Consider the following 20,313-nt stretch of genomic DNA (forward strand, 5'->3'; position numbering starts at 1 on the left):
TGTTTTGACAAAGACGTTGTAATATGTCTCTTAGTGATTTTAATGTTAGTAAGCATTCGTTTATAGAACGTAGAATTGGATTCCGGAATATGAGAATATATAGAGTTCAGCCAAATAGAATGGATGGACTTTGGCGAGTGAGCCTTTATTATTTATGAATCAGAAATTGTAAAGATTATGTTAGATGTATGTATTTATGAGCCAGTTACGGTTGGTGTAAGCATAGAATCTGAGGAACGTGTAGAAATGGCACTTTCAACATTTTATCTACAATACAATCAAAGCTGAAAGAATGGAAACAGGATCGTAGGAAATTATAAAGGAAACAGGTTATCCTTTCCTGACTCCATGTTGACCCTACAAAGTCACAAATTTATACCTGATCGAACAGTAGATAAGCCATCATAGTGCACAGTTTGCTATGTCCCATGCAATAAATACTTGTCACAAACGGTCCTCATAAGTAACTAAATATTGTTCATTCCATTCATCATTTTTCATCTTTTCATAACATTCTTTATCATTCAACTGAAAATCTATCCATCTCATTAATCGTTATCCTCGAGTGGCTTTAGCCTTAATAAGTGGCGATTCGTTACTAATTTAAAAAAAAAAAAAGACTATATGAGCACTTATTTAGTAGATCTCCAGCAAATATGGTAGAAATAACGCTTGAGATGTCAGAAGTAATAGACTTAATAATGCTAATTGTAATGTTTAGATAAAGCCTCAAAAGCTCGTCTCGTGTAGTAGACTAAAAGCCGCCTTTTCGGAGACTTTTAGACTAGTTTCAATTTTTTAATTCCAAATAAGTTCCATTCATATTGTGATGTAATTCATGCATCACACATGGTTCTCAGAGCTAGCAGCCTTGTGGCAAATGGAAAAGAAATCGATATAGCATTGAACTTTTAGCAAATAGAGTCACAGATACATGAGTGAAATAATGAATTGAATTAAAAAGTTCATTAATGAAAGTCGACGTAAATAAAGGCTTGAAAAGAAAAATCTATAATTCAGAAAAGCCGAATGTAAGTGTTAGTCATTCTCAAAACCGGGTTTAAAGCAGAGTTTAGGCAGACTTAGATTAGTGCCTCTCCTCCTCTAATCTTTGACCCTCACCGTCTAATACTGAGTGATTAGTTAGAGAGCATCAAGTATCATTTTTTTAATTTTTTTGTATGACTCGACCGAAGCAGCATGAGCCCTAGTCTCTAATCTTATTATGCCAAACAAGCCTGTATATTAATGCATATATGATCATAATATATTTACGAGGGGCGTTCCAAAAGTAGTTTTTTATTCAGCCTCAATGGATCAGAGAAAAGAGCAAATTGCATCGTTATGATGACTGAACTTATGCATTCATGACCTGAAAGTTTCATCTCTCTGTTGCAGATATTAATGGTGTGAGACTCTAAAAAAGCAATCCCTGTCAGGGAAGTTCATCAGAAGTAGAGATACATCATTGAATTCCTGGCAAAAGTACATGGAAAGTGGTGGTGACTATGCAGAAAAATAAATTCTGGAGCACAAAACGGTCGCTCATTTTAATGGTACCAATTCCGTCTTTGTAACTTTTTGAGTTTAAATATAGCTGGCTTTATTTTTGAAACGACCCTTATATAAGGCTTTGAACTCAGCATTTGATATAAATGCTAAGCTCAAGAGAGCACATGATGAAAATAACATCATAGGCAACATAGATGGGTAGTGACATAAATGTAAATAGGAAGCCACGAGGTGTCATGAAAAAAAAAATTCTTAAAGCCGAGTTTCAGTGTTAGTCATTCTTGAAACCGTAATTTGTTATTGCCTTGCATCTTTTTTTTTTTTTTTTTTTCTGGTCTCCCGACAAAAGAAGGGTAAACCTGTAAATTCATCCTTGCCCGTTCATCCGTTTGTCTGTTCATCTGTTTGCACTTTTCTCAATAATTACACCTTGGAATATTTTGAAATTTTGCACAAGCATTAAACATGATATGAGTAAAAAAAGTAACAGAATGGTGCCTTTCATGTTAAAATGGCTAAAATTGACATTTTTGGGCTTATTAAAAAAAATTGATGCCTTGGATTTTTATAAAACTTTCTGAAAAGTTGTAATTAACTGATTTCTATATAATTTTGTTTGTCTATACTTCATGATAACTCTTGGGTGTGCCCCAGAGCCTCTTTTAGGGCTAATAAAAACACTCAATTTTTGGGACAATTTTACCATATTTGTCCAAAATTTTCTGTGTATGTCTATTTAGCAGTTTTGCATGGTGCTGAACTCAAATTTAAATATGTTAAGGCCTTGGGGGTTTTTGGGTCTAAATGGGAGGTGCAAATGATGGACTTAATTTCTTTTTTTGCATGGTGCAGAACTCAAATTTACATATGTTAAAGCCTAAAACTGCACTGTTTGTTCATTTTCACCAGGATTTGACGTCCCCTGATGACTTTTAGGGTTAAATGGAGAGGGGGATGCTGAACTTAGTAATTTCTTTTTTTGCTTATTCACTGTGCACCCACGGGGGACCATACCTGCTTCACTTATTTATTTATTTATTTTAATCAGTTGATGTTCATTAGATGCTACACTTTCAGATGACTGCGAAAAAAATGTTGAAGAATGTATTTTCCAAATTACTGACGACGATGGTGAGAGGAGAAAGCATTCTGTCATTCAAAACATACCTCATATCAGAAGAAAAAAATGGAAACAACTATGTGCAATCATTTGTTGGGGGTATTTTTATGTCAGAGTAATTATTGTTAAAAGAAGTAAATTGGGAAATTATATTCATTTGCATGCAGTTCCAAGTTGTAGACTGTGATATTTGATTTATCGTAGAGAAATGAATGACAGCGCTTTCGTCGTCGTTTTACGTCACTTTTACATATTGACATGTATTGGACGGCTTTAAAAAATTGATTCTCAAACTAATCTACATCTGATCAGATCTTTATTTATTCGCATTTCTCTCAACTTCATCCTTATCACTTCCCCTCATGTTTTCCTTGCCTTTGAAGGCTATGACCCTGCTACCTTAATTGTTGTACATCTACTAACCCAAGAATTCTCATCTATTCTTTCAATGCGGCCATACCATCAAAATTTCCTATTCTGCACACATTTCCCTATGCTTTAATGATGATTTAACCCTTTTCTGACATAATCAGATATGAGGCTGTCTTTAAGATTCAAATTGCACATCTATCGTATCATTCTTGTACCATGTCTCTCCATGCAACGCATGTTCTCAACTTCCACTGGCCAGGTGTCAATTCCACATATTATAACACTGTCAAGGAGAATATTTTTAGTGACAACAATGCAACCAAGATAGTAAATTAATATGCTGCAATACATTTCAATGAAACACACAGCACTCAGCTAGCTAAAGAATGAGTGTAATTGCAATGATATTTCTTCAAAGAAAAACAATGCAGAAATGTTTCACAGAAAGTAAAACCATTAAAATCGGTTTTGGCAAATCAGTTTCGAGTTTTAGTGACTGATATAAGTATGAACATATCCGGGTTCCTCCACACAAAAATATGATTAGCTGATATAGTAGCCTGAGAGAGAAGTTGAAAGATATGCTGAAAGCCTAAAGCTTAAGCATATTACGAACTACGACTAGACAACAATATATTAAGGCGACTCACTAAATTGTATTACTCAATTTTACTGTAGCCAAGACCATGCAGCTACTAAAAAAAAAACGATTTTATGAAATCAGTTTGAAACCTAATGTTAATGCAAGTAAAATAAAGTTAGAAGAAAAAATTAGAATTTGCCTCTTTTCTCTCCTATCACGAGATAGATTAATCATCCGAATCCACATTCTCTTAATTCTACTTCAGCTTGAGCACAGACGAATGAAGATAGCTGTAAAGCTAAGTGGCCAAATATATTGTCGAGGGCGACCTGAAGGCTGCCTTTTCATTCAATGCTACACTGAGGTGTAAAGGAGGGTGCCGCTCCATTCCCAGGATTATTCCACTTGCCCTTGATGCTTCTCTTATAATGCTGAGTATTTAGCAAGAGGGCATCATGTATCATTTTATATGCCTTTGGTATAAATTGACCGAAGATTGAACCGCGGTCTCAGGATATGATAGAAAGATTTGTGTAATAATTGCATGTGAATGGTTTTCACTTTACATGTTGAGTCGGTATTCAACTCTGGAATTCGTCCAATAACATTTTCTTAATTCTTTCTTTCTGATCTCTCATCCCATTCCCTTATATACAGGGCAAATCTATTAGATCTTCCTGGTGATGCTGACACCTCTTATCTTTCCATTTGCTCCTATTGTAGTTGTTCTTTCTTTTTCCAGGAAGCTAATCTGGATCCTAAATTTATTGAAGGTCAAATAATGGTAAGTGGATCTCTGCCTTTTCAATATTTCTATAAAAGTTTTTCTCTCCAAGAACGGATAGAGGATCCACAGAATTGCATGGCATCTGAACATCTAAAAGAACCAGCTGGTTACATACAAACACGATCAGTAATTGAGCAGCATATCCGTTGTGCTAATAAACCCGCCACTAACTGTAAAAGAAATTAAAATGCTATATATGTACGTTTTTTTTTACATATATTGTACCACACTACCAGTAACTGAGAGGAATCTATTTTTACAGAAAACTATTATTTTATGCTAAGTATAAAACCAAAGTGGCACTCGTCCTAGGTGAGTTTTTTTTTTTTACAAGGGAATCACCACTTATCAAGGCCCAGTGGCCACTCGAGGATAAGGGTTAAAGAGTGTACAGTGGTCAAAAGGACAAATGACTTGCTCTAAAGAAGGAAGTTTCATGGAAATATCAAATTTACGGACAGTTCCCTGTTGCATGTATTTCCCCATCAGAGAAGATGATCACGTTAGTTTTTTTTTTTTTTTTTTTTTTTTTTTTGCAGTTGCAAGGAGGTGTCAGCGTTCTCCTACAAATAATGCCTGATATTCTCATTTGGTACTGATCACCCATTTGAACCTGTCCAGGTTAAATGTTGCTTAGCTTCAGTAATTCAATGAGAACTGATGTGTCAATGTGAATATACCATATATAATAATGCCAAGTGGAAACCATATATAAAATATAAACATCTACAGACAGCTAGTTTGTCGTCTCATCATCCACAGACAGTGTGATTAGAGATAGCAAGATTTGAATCTAGATGCCAGTCACTGGCGTCTGGTGCTTTACCAACTAAGCCAATGTCTAATAAACAGGATTAAACATCATTTAAACATATTTATGATCAAATCAACATATATGCAACATGATTTATTCTCACACTTATATGTAAACACAAAATTATCAAAATAATTATTAAAAAATGGCCGCCATGCACTTCCTTTGGAATGTCATGTCTTCATCATAAATCAACCGTCATTCACATCATCATAAACTGGCCATAGTAAGTGTAATTCCTAAACATCAAACTTTGAGCATTCAGCAAATTTCCTTTGCTTTAGTTCATCCAATATTTTTGCTGAACTATGAAAATTCTTACTTTCAATGAACCAATAGTGAAAGCAAGGAACCCATACAATTGGACATTTTCATAATGCCACTCCATTTGCTTATTTCTTTATTCAAATGTGGTAGTTTCTCATGGAATTTGTCAAATTGGGTGCGACTTTAGCTTGCATGAATATGTTTTTAGATTATTTGAAACGTTGTACGAGCTGTGCTCCACCATGGCCTATAAGTATATGCAAGTAATTATCAGCATTGCCACTTTTCTCACAATTGTATCAGTTAAAAGGAAGGCGGTAAAACCAAACTATACACACACACACACACCATAGCTGATTGCAATTGCTTTCCAAATAATCTACAGAAATTGCCACAAAAATCGAAAGTAATGTACTCTTATATCGTCATTTATTATACAAAGGAAAGTCGTATTTCCATCTGTGTTGGTATGCCTGGATAAAAGTTAGAATCTACACAAGATACACTTACAAAGCTTACATTAGTGGATTCAGTATGATCTCGACTTGGTTATAATAAAAGACAATACTGTAATCATTAATTTCTTGGAGTGATCAGAGATCAAATGAGTGAACAGGAGTGTACAGAAAAATATATTTCTTTTCTTACTTAATGGTATTTGTTCCAAAAACAGCACTGAAAGTAGATCAGTAAATCAGCTGTTAATAACCTTTTTCTTTTTTTTTTCTGTTTTATTAAACGAGCTGCCAAAGAGAGAAAGAGATAGTGAGAGACTGAACGAAAGAGCGAGAGAGAGAGAGAGAGAGAGAGAGAGAGAGAGAGAGAGAGAGAGAGAGATGCATGGTGAAGCAGTCGGAAGGAGAAGTGTGTTCAAAAAGTAATGTGACTGAGGAAATGTATGTAGAAAGATATTTTAAATGAAAGATGCTATGTATCTTTTTTTAAGCCCTTTTATACATGATCCGGACAACATCAGATATCCCTGCTAGTTTAAATGAAAGTACACCTCGTCTATCCATCGAATGACATGCATCCATTATCTCATAATCATTTGACCTCGTTTGATTGACACTGAATGCCACCTTTTATCATTTCTTGATGAACTTATAATTTATAGGGACGCAGGTTCATTTCATGATGCCTTAAATGATCAATAGTTGATTTGGGAATACCTGTTGATTTTGAAAAAGCACAAATTAATGTCCACGGGGCCAAAATTAGATACAATGTCGGTTTTTAATGTGGAGAAGATTCAGATTGAATATAAAAATTCACACTAAACATAAAAATACCAGTATTTCATTGGCAAGAACATTTTTTTTTTACTTGGAGTCGTTTAAACGTACGGTTAATTCGCATGTCAATGGGAAGAAAGAAATACTGGCTTTTTTATATCCTAAAATTCGACTGCATCTTCATTTCTCTCATAATCGGTCTGCACATAGCAAAATAAATTCGGTCATCAAGTCAGAAAGAAGGCACATTAAAAAAAAATGTTCTCACCAATGAAAGAAATACTGGTATTTTTGTATTCTCAAATTTGGCCGTATCTTAATTTGCATATGTCAACTTTTTCGTTTCCTATTGATCGGGTTTTGAGTTCGAGTGTTGGTGACTTTTTACAATATGTACACGCCACCCTTAGACACTTGTTTCCATGACCGTTGTAACAAAAGCACATACTATTGAATTCTTCTGTTCTGCATACTTAGTTATAGGGTATAGAAGAATAAAATACTATAATAGTCATTTTCTTGGGGTGATCAAGAACCAGAGAGCGTAAAGGGGTGTTCTATACAGACCAGATTTAATCTTCCTATGAGCTCTCAGATTTAAGCCTCTCTTTAAAATTCACAATTCATTGTATCATTCTCATATTTCTCTCCATGCAACGCACGTCCTCAATCCTTACTGGTCAGGTTTCACTTCCGTACATCATTACACTGCATACACATGTCTGATAAACTCTTCCTTTTGTTGACAACGGTAACACTCTGCTGGTTAGTAATGTCAGAAATTCCTTAAACTTAATGCTTTGGTAGGAATTATATTAGATATTTTTTGCATATGAATGTCAGATCATAGGAAAATATGGCAGTTCTGTTTAGCTATTGTTGGCATGCTGAGGCTGCCGCTACCACTGCTGCTGTTGCTGCAGCTGCTGCTTCTGTTGATGATGAGGATGATAATGATGGTGGTGGTGGCGACGGCGTTTGTCTTCAGCATAGCATACTGGTGCTACCAGATCAGGCTTACTATTGATATCGGGTTTCTAATGTAAATGCACCAAACATTGATTTTTTTCCTTTCCCTTTGCAAAACTCAATAATGTTCTGCAAAGCTCAAAACAAAACCAACAATTTTTCTCTATAAAACAAACATAGCACCATGAATAAATATTTGAAGATATAAAGAACTTAAAGCATAAAACTATTGTCAAAATAATTGTACCCAAACTAGTTGATTTCGTAAAAAAAAACAACCAAACTAAACACCATGAATAAATGTTTGAACATATAAAGAACTTGAAGCATAAAACCATTTTTCTGAAATTACCAGATTCAGCATTACAATAACCTGAAAATAAAACCGTCAGACTAAACATCATGTTTAAATATCTGAACACATAAACAACTTTAAGGCATAAAATCTTTATTTCAAAATTACTGGATGCAGCATTAAATTCGGCATTACTGGATTCTACATTAAATAATCGAAAAGGATTGATATGCCGTCAAACAAATCAACCAAACTTATCAGCGTAGCATGACATAGCTGTGGTATTGTTTTTGTTGTTTTTACAGAAAGACCAAGCAAAGTAAGTTGGTTTTTGGTGTTTGAAGATGATAGTACATCCTTTAGTTCGGGGAATGAAAAATTGATTGGACATTTTTATTAAAGCCCCATTAAAGGGAGAGCACTCTGAGAGAAATATGAAAAGCTTTTAGCTAAGCAATATGTAAAGTTCTCTCCCCTTAGGAGATATGATACTCTCCGAAACTTACTATATTCGTTAAAGATAAATAAGGTTCATTTTTCTCCTTTCATATAGCTGTCACAACATTTGCTTTGATTAGGCTGTTGGATAAATTGATTTATATGTGGCAATTGAATGAGTGAGATTATAACGAAAAAATTATAATTCAAAAAAGCAAATGAATTTTAATGCTTCAATAAAGAATCACATCAAGTATTTGACATTGAAAAAGTATCTCAAATGATCAACATCTCATTGCTGTAAATAAAAAAAACGAAATAAATATCACATAAGTAGCACAGAAACATGTATATTTCTACATAACTGCGCCTATCTGTCTATATGTATGGCTCTCCCTACTAGTGTTGGGATGATTAATCAGAATCAGGTATCAAAAAAATTGAAACATTTTAGGCTATCAGAATCGGTATCAGAATTGGAAAAATTTGTGATTATTTTCCAATGCCAAAAACGATTCCTTTAATGTTTTCACTTTTTTGTTTGAAACTTGTTTTATTGCAGTACTAATAATAAAATGATAAATATTTATTGATTTAAATATTTATTGATTTTAAAATCTATAGAGGAAGATATCCTCACAAGGATATTTTTTACGTTTGCATATATTACATGTGCATGAGTTTTTACGAAATATGTAGAGGCTAAAAAGGAATCAGAATCATTGTATCAAAGTTGATAAAAATATTGCAATCATCCCATCACTACTATGTACCTACACTATGTGCATGTAAGTATGTTTCTATATGTGTTTATATAGATTATATATCTCCAACAGATTATAAATCTTGTGTATTTAATAGACAGTCTCACCAACAGAATACTAGAGCTTATGTACCAGGACGAACAACAGTTTGTGGAATTTGCCTTATGCTGATTTTAGCATATTAATAAAAATAAATTCATAAGTTCATCAAGAACTTTATGTCTATGAACAAATAATTAGATTATTAGGAAGAGAAATATCATTTGGTTTACCCCTCCATTTTCACTTAACACCAGGACAAATGTCAGTTTATTCTCACAGCAGTTAGATAAATATTTTCCACCACAACACAGCCTCTGCAAATTATTTAATAGGAATTCAATTAAAACAAGCTGCTCCTGCAAGCCATCCAGCAAAGTTAAAATCACTCTCTGTCCTAAGCCCTCAGTCATCTTCACATGTTCCTGCTAAGGAAGAGATAACTCATGAATCTGTTGTTTACAATGTTAAAATTATACTTACCACACCAAACCTGACCAGTGAAATATATGTCAGGACTACCAATTATCTCACCAACGACCTATCTCTTATTGTCTGTCTATCACTCATCCTCTCTAACTGTCTCATTCTTATTTTATATTCTCTCTCTCTCTCTCTCTCTCTCTCTCTCTCTCTCTCTCTCTCTCTCTCTCTTTCACTCGATGGGTAAATTAGTAAATATAAATATCTAAATTTTTTTTACATATTCCTTAATAAGAAAAGTACAGACACTCAAAATAGTTTATTGCAAATGGTGTATTTTAAATTGAAATATCAAAAATGGGCCAGACCTGGGTCTGGTGACATATTATGGAGAGAATAGGGATGTATTTTTAACATTGACACTTTATGAGTAGGAGAAGAGTACGAATTTGCCTGGACAATTGAAAGTGACACAATATTCTCTTGACATAGTTGCATCCATTTAATACTGACGCACACGCATATATACACATTAATAAGCTGAGAAATGCTAAAGTTTATAAGTAGAGAAAAAGAGGAGTAGACGATATAGGTGGAAGGGGGAGGAAAAAATATAGTTTATATTATATAGCCTTATAATAATATATATACATACACGAAATAATAGCAATTATATATATATATATATATATATATATATATATATATATATATAAAAGTGAACGTGTCTGTGTGTGTGTGTCTGTCTGTGTGTCTGTGAACACTTTCCTTCGCAATAACTCTGTTAATTTTGAGTCTACGGACTCGAAATTTGATATACAGGGTACTGAGCTTTGGAAAAATCTATGTGATCAGTTTTCGGCCAGAAATTTGGCTATTAAGGGGTCAAAGTTCAACGATTTGACCTTTGAGAACTTTACCAAACTCCTCCGACAATTTTGGGTCCAAACACTTGAAATTTTAGATATAGGTTCCTTGGACATGGATCTAACACTTAATAACTTGATTTGAGCCAGCCCAAAACAATAAATGTTAAGGGGTCATAATAGGGGTCAAAGTTAAAAAAATTGACTGTTTTTGTTTTGTTTTTTTTGTTTTTTTCTCAGCATACACCTCCAAACACACGAGCAACGCTGGGCACCCATACTAGTATATATATATATATATATATATATATATATATATATATATATATATATATATATATAAAAGTGAACGTGTCCGTGTGTCTGTGTACATTTTCCTACACAATAACTCTGTCAATTTTTAGTCTAGAGACTTGAAATTTGATATACAGGGTACTGAGATTTGGAAAAATCTTTGTAATCCGTTTTCGGCAAGAAATTTCGCTGTTAAAGGGTCAAAGTTCAACGATTTGATCTTTGAGAACTCTACCAAACTCCTTTGCCAGTTTTGGGTCTAAACGATTGAAATTTTAGATATATGTTCCTTGGACATGGATCTAACTTAATAACTTAATTTGAGTCCAACACACTAAATGTTAAGGGGTCATAATAGGGGTCAAAGTTAAAAAAATTTATCTTTTTTTTTTTTAGCTCAGCATACACCTCCAAACACCCGGGCAACGCCGGGCACCCATGCTAGTATATATATATATATATATATATATATATATATATATATATATATATATATATATATATATATACAATGTATATTTTATTGGTCCTTGGACAGATTTCCCAAATATGTGTGTGTACATATATATATATATATATATATATATATATATATATATATATATATATATATATATATATATATATATATATAATGAACACAAGTAAATAAAAAGGTAAATCTTACAATAGTCTGATTCTTCTGCAGGGTATCAATTAAAATAAAGGTACAAAATGTATGTTAGCATTCCCTGATTTTTAGATGTAAAATTAAATTAACACCCACCCATTAACTGAATATAACATTAGTTTCTATGTCTATTTGTGTTTGTGTGTAAATGAGTCAGTCTCAAAACCGTTTGTATACGACTGTGAAGGCCATGAATGCTTCCGTACACCAATGAACAAGGTTCTCATCAAACTTAATTGTAGGTGTGCTTATGTGTGGTGGTCGCTTAAGACCAGAGCTACAAAACTCAAACAATGCGTCGGTCACTGTCCGTTCTGTGGATTTCGTCTCTTAGTAGTAGTCGACTGGTTATGTGTATTTTCGTTCCACTTTGACGAGGTGTAGCCTGTATTGTAGCGAGCTCTTGGGATGGATGTTGATGGATGTTCATCGGATTTGCCCCCGTATTTGCCAACTGTGATTGTAGAAGAGCCTAAAGCCTCTCTTAGACCCAACGTAGGAGGGACTTCCAATATTAGTGAGTGGATACACGGTGAATCTGCCACTGTATGCAACCAAGATGACTACCCAATTACCGATGGTGACCGGTCTGATTGGCACGGGTCAGAGAATGAACAAATGCAATCACCGAAAGAGGTTTTCAGCCTGCCCAGGACGAAACCCCGTTTCAATTGTGACGCTGTCCTCTTTCCTGACTCGGGGCCTTCGTCCAGTCCTCTCGATGGAAATACCCTTAGAAATGATGGCATCACAGTGGATTACCGTGAGGTGCGTTTTCAATTCAAGACATGATATTTTTTCTTTCTTCTTTCTTTTTTTCTTTTTAGTTTTATTCTTAAAAAAAAAATGTTTCACGTCCATGTTTTTTTTTTTACTTCTTTAGCTCATCCTAATTTTATTTAATTTTTTTTTTTTTGCTCATACGTCACCACTTATCTAGGTCAAAAACTACTCAAGGATAATGATTAATAAAATGAATAAATATGAGAGGATTGAAAATGGTTAATGAAATGAATTAGATTACAAAATTTGTAGTTTACAGGAAAGCAGTCTCGTGATAATGTGTTCAACAGATGAAAAGGTTTTAAAAAGAGACTGTTTATGCAAATTCTGCTTGACATCTTGTTGATTCTAGCCAAAAACGATCAGTTACCACGACTGTCTTAATCACATGTTTGGCGTAATTTCTGACTAATTATTATCATTTGCTTTTCTTATGAACTTCAGCCTATTTCTTGACAGATTCCTAACCGTAATCTTTTTTTTTTTTTTCACTCCAGACAAGGCATGAAGACACATATTAAAAAAAATATCAATATCCTAAATAGGGGAGGTGTATCCAAGAATACAGTAGTACATTTTCAATATGGTATATGCTACTTATATCCCTGAATCATAGAAATTTCCAGGTTGATATCTGAGGGCGTTTAATTCACTGAAGAGGCACCTACAACCGGGAAAAGCCGGCTGGCATGTTAGTATATATATATATATATATATATATATATATATATATATATATATATATATAGAGAGAGAGAGAGAGAGAGAGAGAGAGAGAGTCTAGAAATAGACAGTCTGTTTTACTGTATTACAGACGGGAAATTACTTGATTAGGATCAAAAAAATTTTCACATTTGGCATCTGTAACTATTCAGCAATTAGGCACAATTAAGCAAAACCTCACTATTTATGCAGAAATTGTTAACCACTGCAGAGTACTTTATTCATTTTTACGATGAACTTTGCATTATCACTAATGGTTGTCTATGTTTTTTTGTTTTTTTTATTACATTTTCACCCCAAACAAGGCGCATTGCCACTTTGATGTAGGTGGCTACTATCAGGGACATAAGCTACAGGGGTACTATGTGGGGAGTTGGGCAGCAAGATGTTGGTTTACGTTACACTTGAACTTCTGCATGTCAGTACAGTTGGGGAAGCAGGAACTCGGAAGGGAATTTCAAAGTCTAACGGTTTTGGGGAAGAAACTACTGGAGTAGAAGGCTCTCTTACATTCTAGAGATTTCTACCGTGAAGGGGTGGGATTTTGCTGCTTGTCGGGTTTGTCGGGGTATTTATGTCAAGGGGGTACAAGTGCTTGCAGTTCATCGGAGCATTCACCGTTAAAATACTTGTAGAACAGGCAGAGAGATGCTACATTTCATCGATGGGACAGAAGCTGAAGCTTAGATGACAGTTCAGGACCTATTAGGTTGGCGACTCTCTTTTGAACCTTGTCTAGGAGTGAGAGACTAGTAGCAGATGCACCAGCCCAAATATGACAACAATACTCCATACATGGGCGAATGGTGGCCTTATAGAGGTGCAGTATACTTTCGGGCGTTAGTAGCTTTCTAGCACGGTAGAGAGAACCTACCTTTTTCGCAGTGGTCCTGACAATGCTCTCAATGTAATTTTTCCAACTCATGTTTCCTGTGAACGTTAGGCCGAGGAGTTTAAAAGATGTACTTTCAGATCTTTGGCGATTGCTATTGGTGGTAGAGAAGATTTCTTGTAGTTATTGAAGGAAAGAAGTTTAGTCTTGGCAGCATTGAATGTGACCATCCATTTTTGTCTCCATTCCACTACAGATTGGAGGTCGTCCTCTAGTATTTCTACCATTTCTCTAGATGTGTTCATTTGTTTTCCTGTCGTGTCGGTTACAGAGCATGGTGTCATCAGCATATATATCCATCTCACAGACAATTTTGTCAGGGAGGTCATTTATGAATATCAGGAATAATAGATCCAAGGATAGACCCCTGGGGCACTCACGCATTTATATCATATTGTTTAGATGTACGACAATCGATGACAACCTGGATTTTTCTCTTATCTAAGAAGGACTTTCTATAATGCTTAATACATGAAAAATGACATGACATCTACAAACAAACTTACAGACAATTAAGCATTTGAGTCAAGAACGAAACTTGACTGTTTTGTTGATAGTCAGCGATTCTAAATATTCGGCTGTCAGGTATGAGTAATCAAAATCTCAATGTTTATACAAACATTCTTAATTGTGACAATTGTGACGCTATTCTCTTCCCTGACTCTGGGCCTTAGTTGAGCCCTCTCGATGGAAATACCCTGAAGACATCGCAGTTGATTACTGTGAGGTGTATTTTTATTTCATTTTTCATTTTTTTGCAAGGCAAAAAAAAAATTAAAAAAAACTGGCACTTGTGCGAAGGTACAACTTTTTTGGTTTTCAGTTTGTACATTTGGAGAGTGCATAGCAGAGGTAGACAAATGCAACTTTTTTTTTTCGTAACAAAGCCAAAATTCTGAAATTTTTGCATACCTGTTTCTTTTGTTGAAAAAGTTTTTTCTTTTTTTTTTTAAATAAACATAAGAAACGTATAATAACACAAAATAGAGGGGTTTTTTTAACTAAAAGATATTAAAACTGCATTTTGTGCTATTATAAGTTTCTTATATTTATTTTAATTCAATAAATGTGTAACAAAAAGTTTATATTCATGTTTTATTAAAAATATAAAAAAAACTATTTTGTTTTATTATAAGTTTCTTATATTTATTTAAAAAATACTTTCTTAACAAAAAAAACACACATTCAAAAATTTCAGAATTTTGGCACTGTTGCAAAAAAAATCTTTTCGATTTTCAATTCGGTCCTGAAATTGCATTTGTCTGCCCCTGCTATGCACTCTCCAAATATACAAACTGAAAACCAAAACTGTTTTAGCTACGTACAAGTGCTTATTTTTCTGGTATGGTGATTGGTGTTTTATAAACATTTTATGTACATGCATTTCTTTACAATAGGACAAATGCCTAAGACTAGAATATCGTAAAACTTTTAATATTATAAACTTGATTTCTCAATGTTGAAAAATGCATAAATGAAAATAATTCCCCAGTTTATTTCTTTAAATAATAATAATAAATGAATTTTATAATTTCTCATGTTTTTCTTTTGTTGCATCTTTGATTTCATTCTGTTTTTTTAATGTTGTTTTTAAGATGGAACATGCGAGAATATTAATATTTACGATCAGGATCACATTTTAAAGTTTTATGCAGTTCTCTTGGATGGTTCTGCTCTTGAGGAGAAATCGACTCTGAAATTTTTGGGGGTTTCCTTTTCATCAAACCAAGGAATCCATATCCATTAGATCCAGTACTTTTGCTGTTTTTTATTAAATCCGATCTATCCCTTTAAACACTTTCTCACATCTGAGCCTATTCTCTGTCTCTACAAATCTATTGTCAGAACGTGTATCGAGTACATATTTGGGCTGGTGAATCTGTTTCATTTTAGGTTTTCTGATAAGAGGCAGAAATGTATTGACCTCATCCTTTCTTCTTCTCTGAACCATTACTCTCACAGATGGGATGTTGTTAGTCCAATCTTTTTTTTTTATAAATATTATCATGGCATGTGTTCTTCAGAATCGGCTATTCCCTGCTTTCTTTGTTCCAGCTCGTTTGACTCGTTGGTGTAGTGGTCTTCATCAATTCACTGATTTTATACCTCATTGTAATACAGCTTCCTATTCCAGTGGTTTAATCTCAAGAACCACAAGCTTGTATAACTCTCTTCCTGTTGACTGTTTTCCTCTTACCTATAACCTTGGTGTTTTTAAGACTAAGGCCAATAGGCATCGCCTGTCGTTGTGATAATCATCTTTTGCTGTTTTTTAGCTCTTTACATCAGGTGGCTTCATTCTTTGTCTGCAGCGACTACCATTAAAGAAAAAAGAAAAATCTGAAAGTTTGGTATCTACTGAAATCAAGCATGAAATGTTGAAGCTGTAGCTGCAAGTGCATCAATATGCATTAAATAAATAGTAGATTTAAAAGTCTGTTACTTCCTTACCGTCATTTTATGCTTGATTCCTTAAAGGTTTGGTATTTTGTAAAGATTACTACCATGGAAGAACGTGAGAAAAATATGTATAGGTATTAAAAGTAGTTTTATGTTGTTATTTTCATTATATATTTCTAAATGAGGAATCATTTTCATTCAAAATCCGATAAGTATTATGCATTTAAAATTGAAAAAAATCTCCCTACGTCTACGTTATGTGATAAGTCTGTATGAAAAACAATATGGCCACCGAATGTGGCCCGATGTTGTGTTTATGTAAACACAAAATTCGAATTTTATCTTGAAATAAGTCCTTATTTGATAATATTTATGATTAATAATAATAATAATAATAATGATGATAATAATAATAATAATAATAATAATAATAATAATAATAATAATAATAATAATCAATGATATATAACGAAAACAACATAAAACTATTTTTAATATCTGAACAGATTTTTTCATGTTCTTCCATGGCCGCGATCTTTATAAATTACCAAAGGTTTTAGGTAAACAAATATATTAAAAATTTATTGTGTCTATTTATAAAATGTAAAGTTTATTTATGCCTATTTATAAATTTGTTCTGTTTAACACACTAATAGTGATATGAAAATCCTGATTTCATATACAAAATAGAAGAACTTCAGCTTTTATAATGAAGATGGTCACGTGATCAATGTCGTTGGATGAACTAATTTTCATATTAAAGTGATTTGGCAAGAAAACGGTTCATTTGTTTCTTGCCAAAGTCTTAAAATGCTGAAAAAATGCATACAGATATTAGGTTGTTATTATTATTATTATTATTATTATTATTATTATTATTATTATTATTATTATATCTGGGAACGAGACATCCTATCGAATGCCAGACATTTCAACTGAGAGATCTTTTTAAGATTCTAACTGTCCTTTAAATGCAATTGTTTGTATCTCTCATGCATATGGTTGCTATGTAGTTTTTGACATTCTTTTTCATGAGTCTGGTTGCCTTTATTCATTATTTATTTACTTATTGGAATGGTGAAGATCTTCCTAAGATTCCAATTTCTTTTAATGTCATACATAAGACATTGGTATTTCATTATCTTTTCCATCTCAGCTCTGTTTAACCCAGCATCATTGGGGACACTAACTTCTACTATGGTTGTTTCTTTCTCCTTCTTGTTCCATATCACTGTCAGGTTTAATAGTACCATAAGACAGAAATGAAACATAATATGTGTATTAAAATAAACAGCAATAAAGAAAAGACATTGTATTTGCAGCTTATAAGAAGTGTCACTATTAAAGTTTAAAAAAAATAGATGTTTATCTGAATGTTCAAATTCAAGTTATCACATTCAAATAAATGGGAAGTTTTCTTTTTAGTGACTGGACGGCATCATAGAAAAAGAATTATCTTTTATAAATTCAGCTCACCAAAAGCGTTATTTGATTGGTCAAAGAGAACTATTTTGGTGAATCAAATAGCTTCTTTTTTTAATAGAAGTGGGTGTCGTGATGGACAAAAAGAGAATTATTTTAGGGGAGAAAGGGAGGTAACCTGTTTTATAATATTAATTTACAAAATGACATCTCATTAATTCATTATTCATTTTTACTATTTTCTAATTCAATGATTGTTTTCATATCTTTTTACTCTTATTCATGTCAAACAAGGTACAGTGCCACTTAGATGTAAGAGGCTACTATTTGGAACCAAATCTACAGAGACATTTTCTAGGGAGTTGAGCAATAAGATGCTTGTTCATATTACACTTGAACTTCTGCATGTCAGTAAAGTCAGGAAAGCAAAAAACCAAGAGAGAATTCCAAAGTTTAGCAGTTCGAAAGAAGAAATTATCAGAGTACAAGGCTTTCTGGCATCTAGGGATCTCTACAATGTAGGAGTGGGATTTTGCTGCTTGGTGGGTTATATTAAGGGGATACAAATGCTTCAAGTTTGTCAGAGCACATTCTATTATAATATTTGTAAAGCAAGCACAAAGATGAAACATTTCAATGATGGGACAGGAGTTGGAGTTTGGTTAATAGTGCGGGACCTATTAGATTAGAGACTTTTTTTAAATCCTGTCTAAGAGCAAGACACTACTAGCAGATGCACCAACCCAGATGTGGAAACAATACTACATGCATATACAAATGGTAGCTTGGTAGCGATATAGGATACTCTCAGGTATGCGCAATTTTCTAGCATGGTAGAGAGAGCCTACCTTCTTTGCAACAACCTTGGTAATGTTCTCAATGTATTTATTCCAACTCATATTGCTTGTGAATGTTAAGCCGAGGAGTTTGATTGAAGAGCTTTCAGGTAGCATATTATTAATCATGGCTATCAGTGGTTGAGAAAGTTTCTTGTAATTGTTGGAAAGAAGCTTCATTTTAGCAGCATTATTATTTGTTCTTATGCACGCACACACATAGACCATAACAAAGCAAATTAGTCAATGGTTATCCACCCTTCCCACATTAATTTAATTACAAAATTAAATTCCACCATAATACATTTTGGTTTATTCGTATACAGGTTAGGCATTCTATTATTTTGTTAAATTATAAATCAAATAACATATGCACACACACAGACCAAGCAAAACAAGTCAGTGAATATTTCCTCACCACCTCTCCACTCCAATAACATTTTTTACCATTTTTTGGTTGAAAAGAATCTTTCAGGCCATAAAGTTATTTATTGTTCTTTTTAATTGTTTGTATTATTTTGATCATTAAGAGAAAGAATAAACAAAGGTCAACATTTCTTTGGTTTCTACTGTCACCACTGATGAGGGTGCGCTTTCCAATGATCCACTAAGTTAAAAAGACTAACGGATATTTCAGACTAAAACGCTAGCCACCTGTTCCCAATTGTGATCGAAAAACAAGACATAGCGTTACAAGGTGGTTTATTTTTATGCCTATGCTATAATTTACAGAAGCGTATGCACATATTCTGAACTAATTAGGAATTCAAGAATGTGCAGGGTTCTTTTAAACGCTCATGAGAAAGGAAAAGTGAATTAAATAAGATTATGTGACGTCATGTGTACAGCAGTTATCTGAATATGTTTTAGCTTTCCCTACTTTGAATATGACTAAATATTAGTCGATACTTTGAAAAATAAAAGTTGTGATTCTTGGCTTTCTCAAGTTTCCTGGACAATGCTGGGACACGGTCCAACCAGTCCTAAATAAACTATATCATCTGTAAATTTTCCATAAGGAAACATATAAAACAGCGCCTTGTCACCTATTCTGTCTCTATTGGGCTCTTGAAGAGCTTAACTTTTGACTAGCCTGATTGGGATCCAGAGGATTAAACGCTAGTAGTGGGGGTTTCTTTCAGGCTTGCTTTGTCTGATAATTAACAGATAGTGAAAGTAATTAAGGACTTTCAGTAGAGGATGAGCTCATAGTGCTTTTCTGGTCAAGACTTTCCCAGGAGATTGAACTCAGGAAATACTCCTTGAGAGACTTCTTCATCAGCACTCACTAAATACCGGTATATTCTAAAGTGCCATGTTGTATATTGCCTGTGATTATGTTCTTATGTTTTTTAAATATTTCTATTTTCTATAACCACGCCTTTTTGTTATGGTCAGTATCTATGCTAAAAGTTAACTTATTTTTCATTTAATAAGAACAAGGAAAGACGTAATCAAAAAAAGAATGAAGAGATCAATAATCTATCCGTGTTTAAATTACAAAATTATAGATTGTTTTTGTTAGTAATAAAAAGAATGATAAAACGTAACTATTAATAAACTTTGAATGAAAAAAAAAATACAAGTAAGGAACGATAGCTGTTATTAAAAGTTATTCCTCAGAATTGATTTTCTCAACTTAACTATTCAAGAATTTCTATTCATTAGAAAGCTGCTACATCAGATTAAGTATTTTTTTATTAAATAAATGGCAGTGAAGTATATTAGTCTATTGCAATTAACATAGTACAACAATAATAGATGAAAGTTAGCTAGTTGAAATCAAATTTTTATTTTTATTTGTTATTT

The 20,313-nt window shown here is 33.4% G+C and overlaps 1 protein-coding gene across 2 annotated transcripts in view; it reads left to right on the top strand.

Moving 5' to 3' along the window:
* LOC145279840 (uncharacterized) overlaps nucleotides 1-20,313 on the top strand; it is a 98,017-nt gene that overhangs the window by 42,331 nt on the left and 35,373 nt on the right. Inside the window, exon 2 of one of the 2 annotated variants that reach the window (XM_080131279.1) lies at nucleotides 4,330-4,371. The exons of the other annotated variant lie outside the window; for it this stretch is intronic. Within the exon in view, the coding sequence (XP_079987405.1) occupies nucleotides 4,330-4,371 (42 nt within the window). The remainder of the gene's footprint in view (nucleotides 1-4,329; nucleotides 4,372-20,313) is intronic. 2 annotated transcript variants of the gene reach the window in all.

The sequence above is a fragment of the Euprymna scolopes genome, chromosome 7 (assembly GCF_053919585.1).
Source record: "Euprymna scolopes isolate OS-2025 chromosome 7, ASM5391958v1, whole genome shotgun sequence".
Classification (NCBI taxonomy): Eukaryota; Metazoa; Mollusca; class Cephalopoda; order Sepiida; family Sepiolidae; genus Euprymna; species Euprymna scolopes.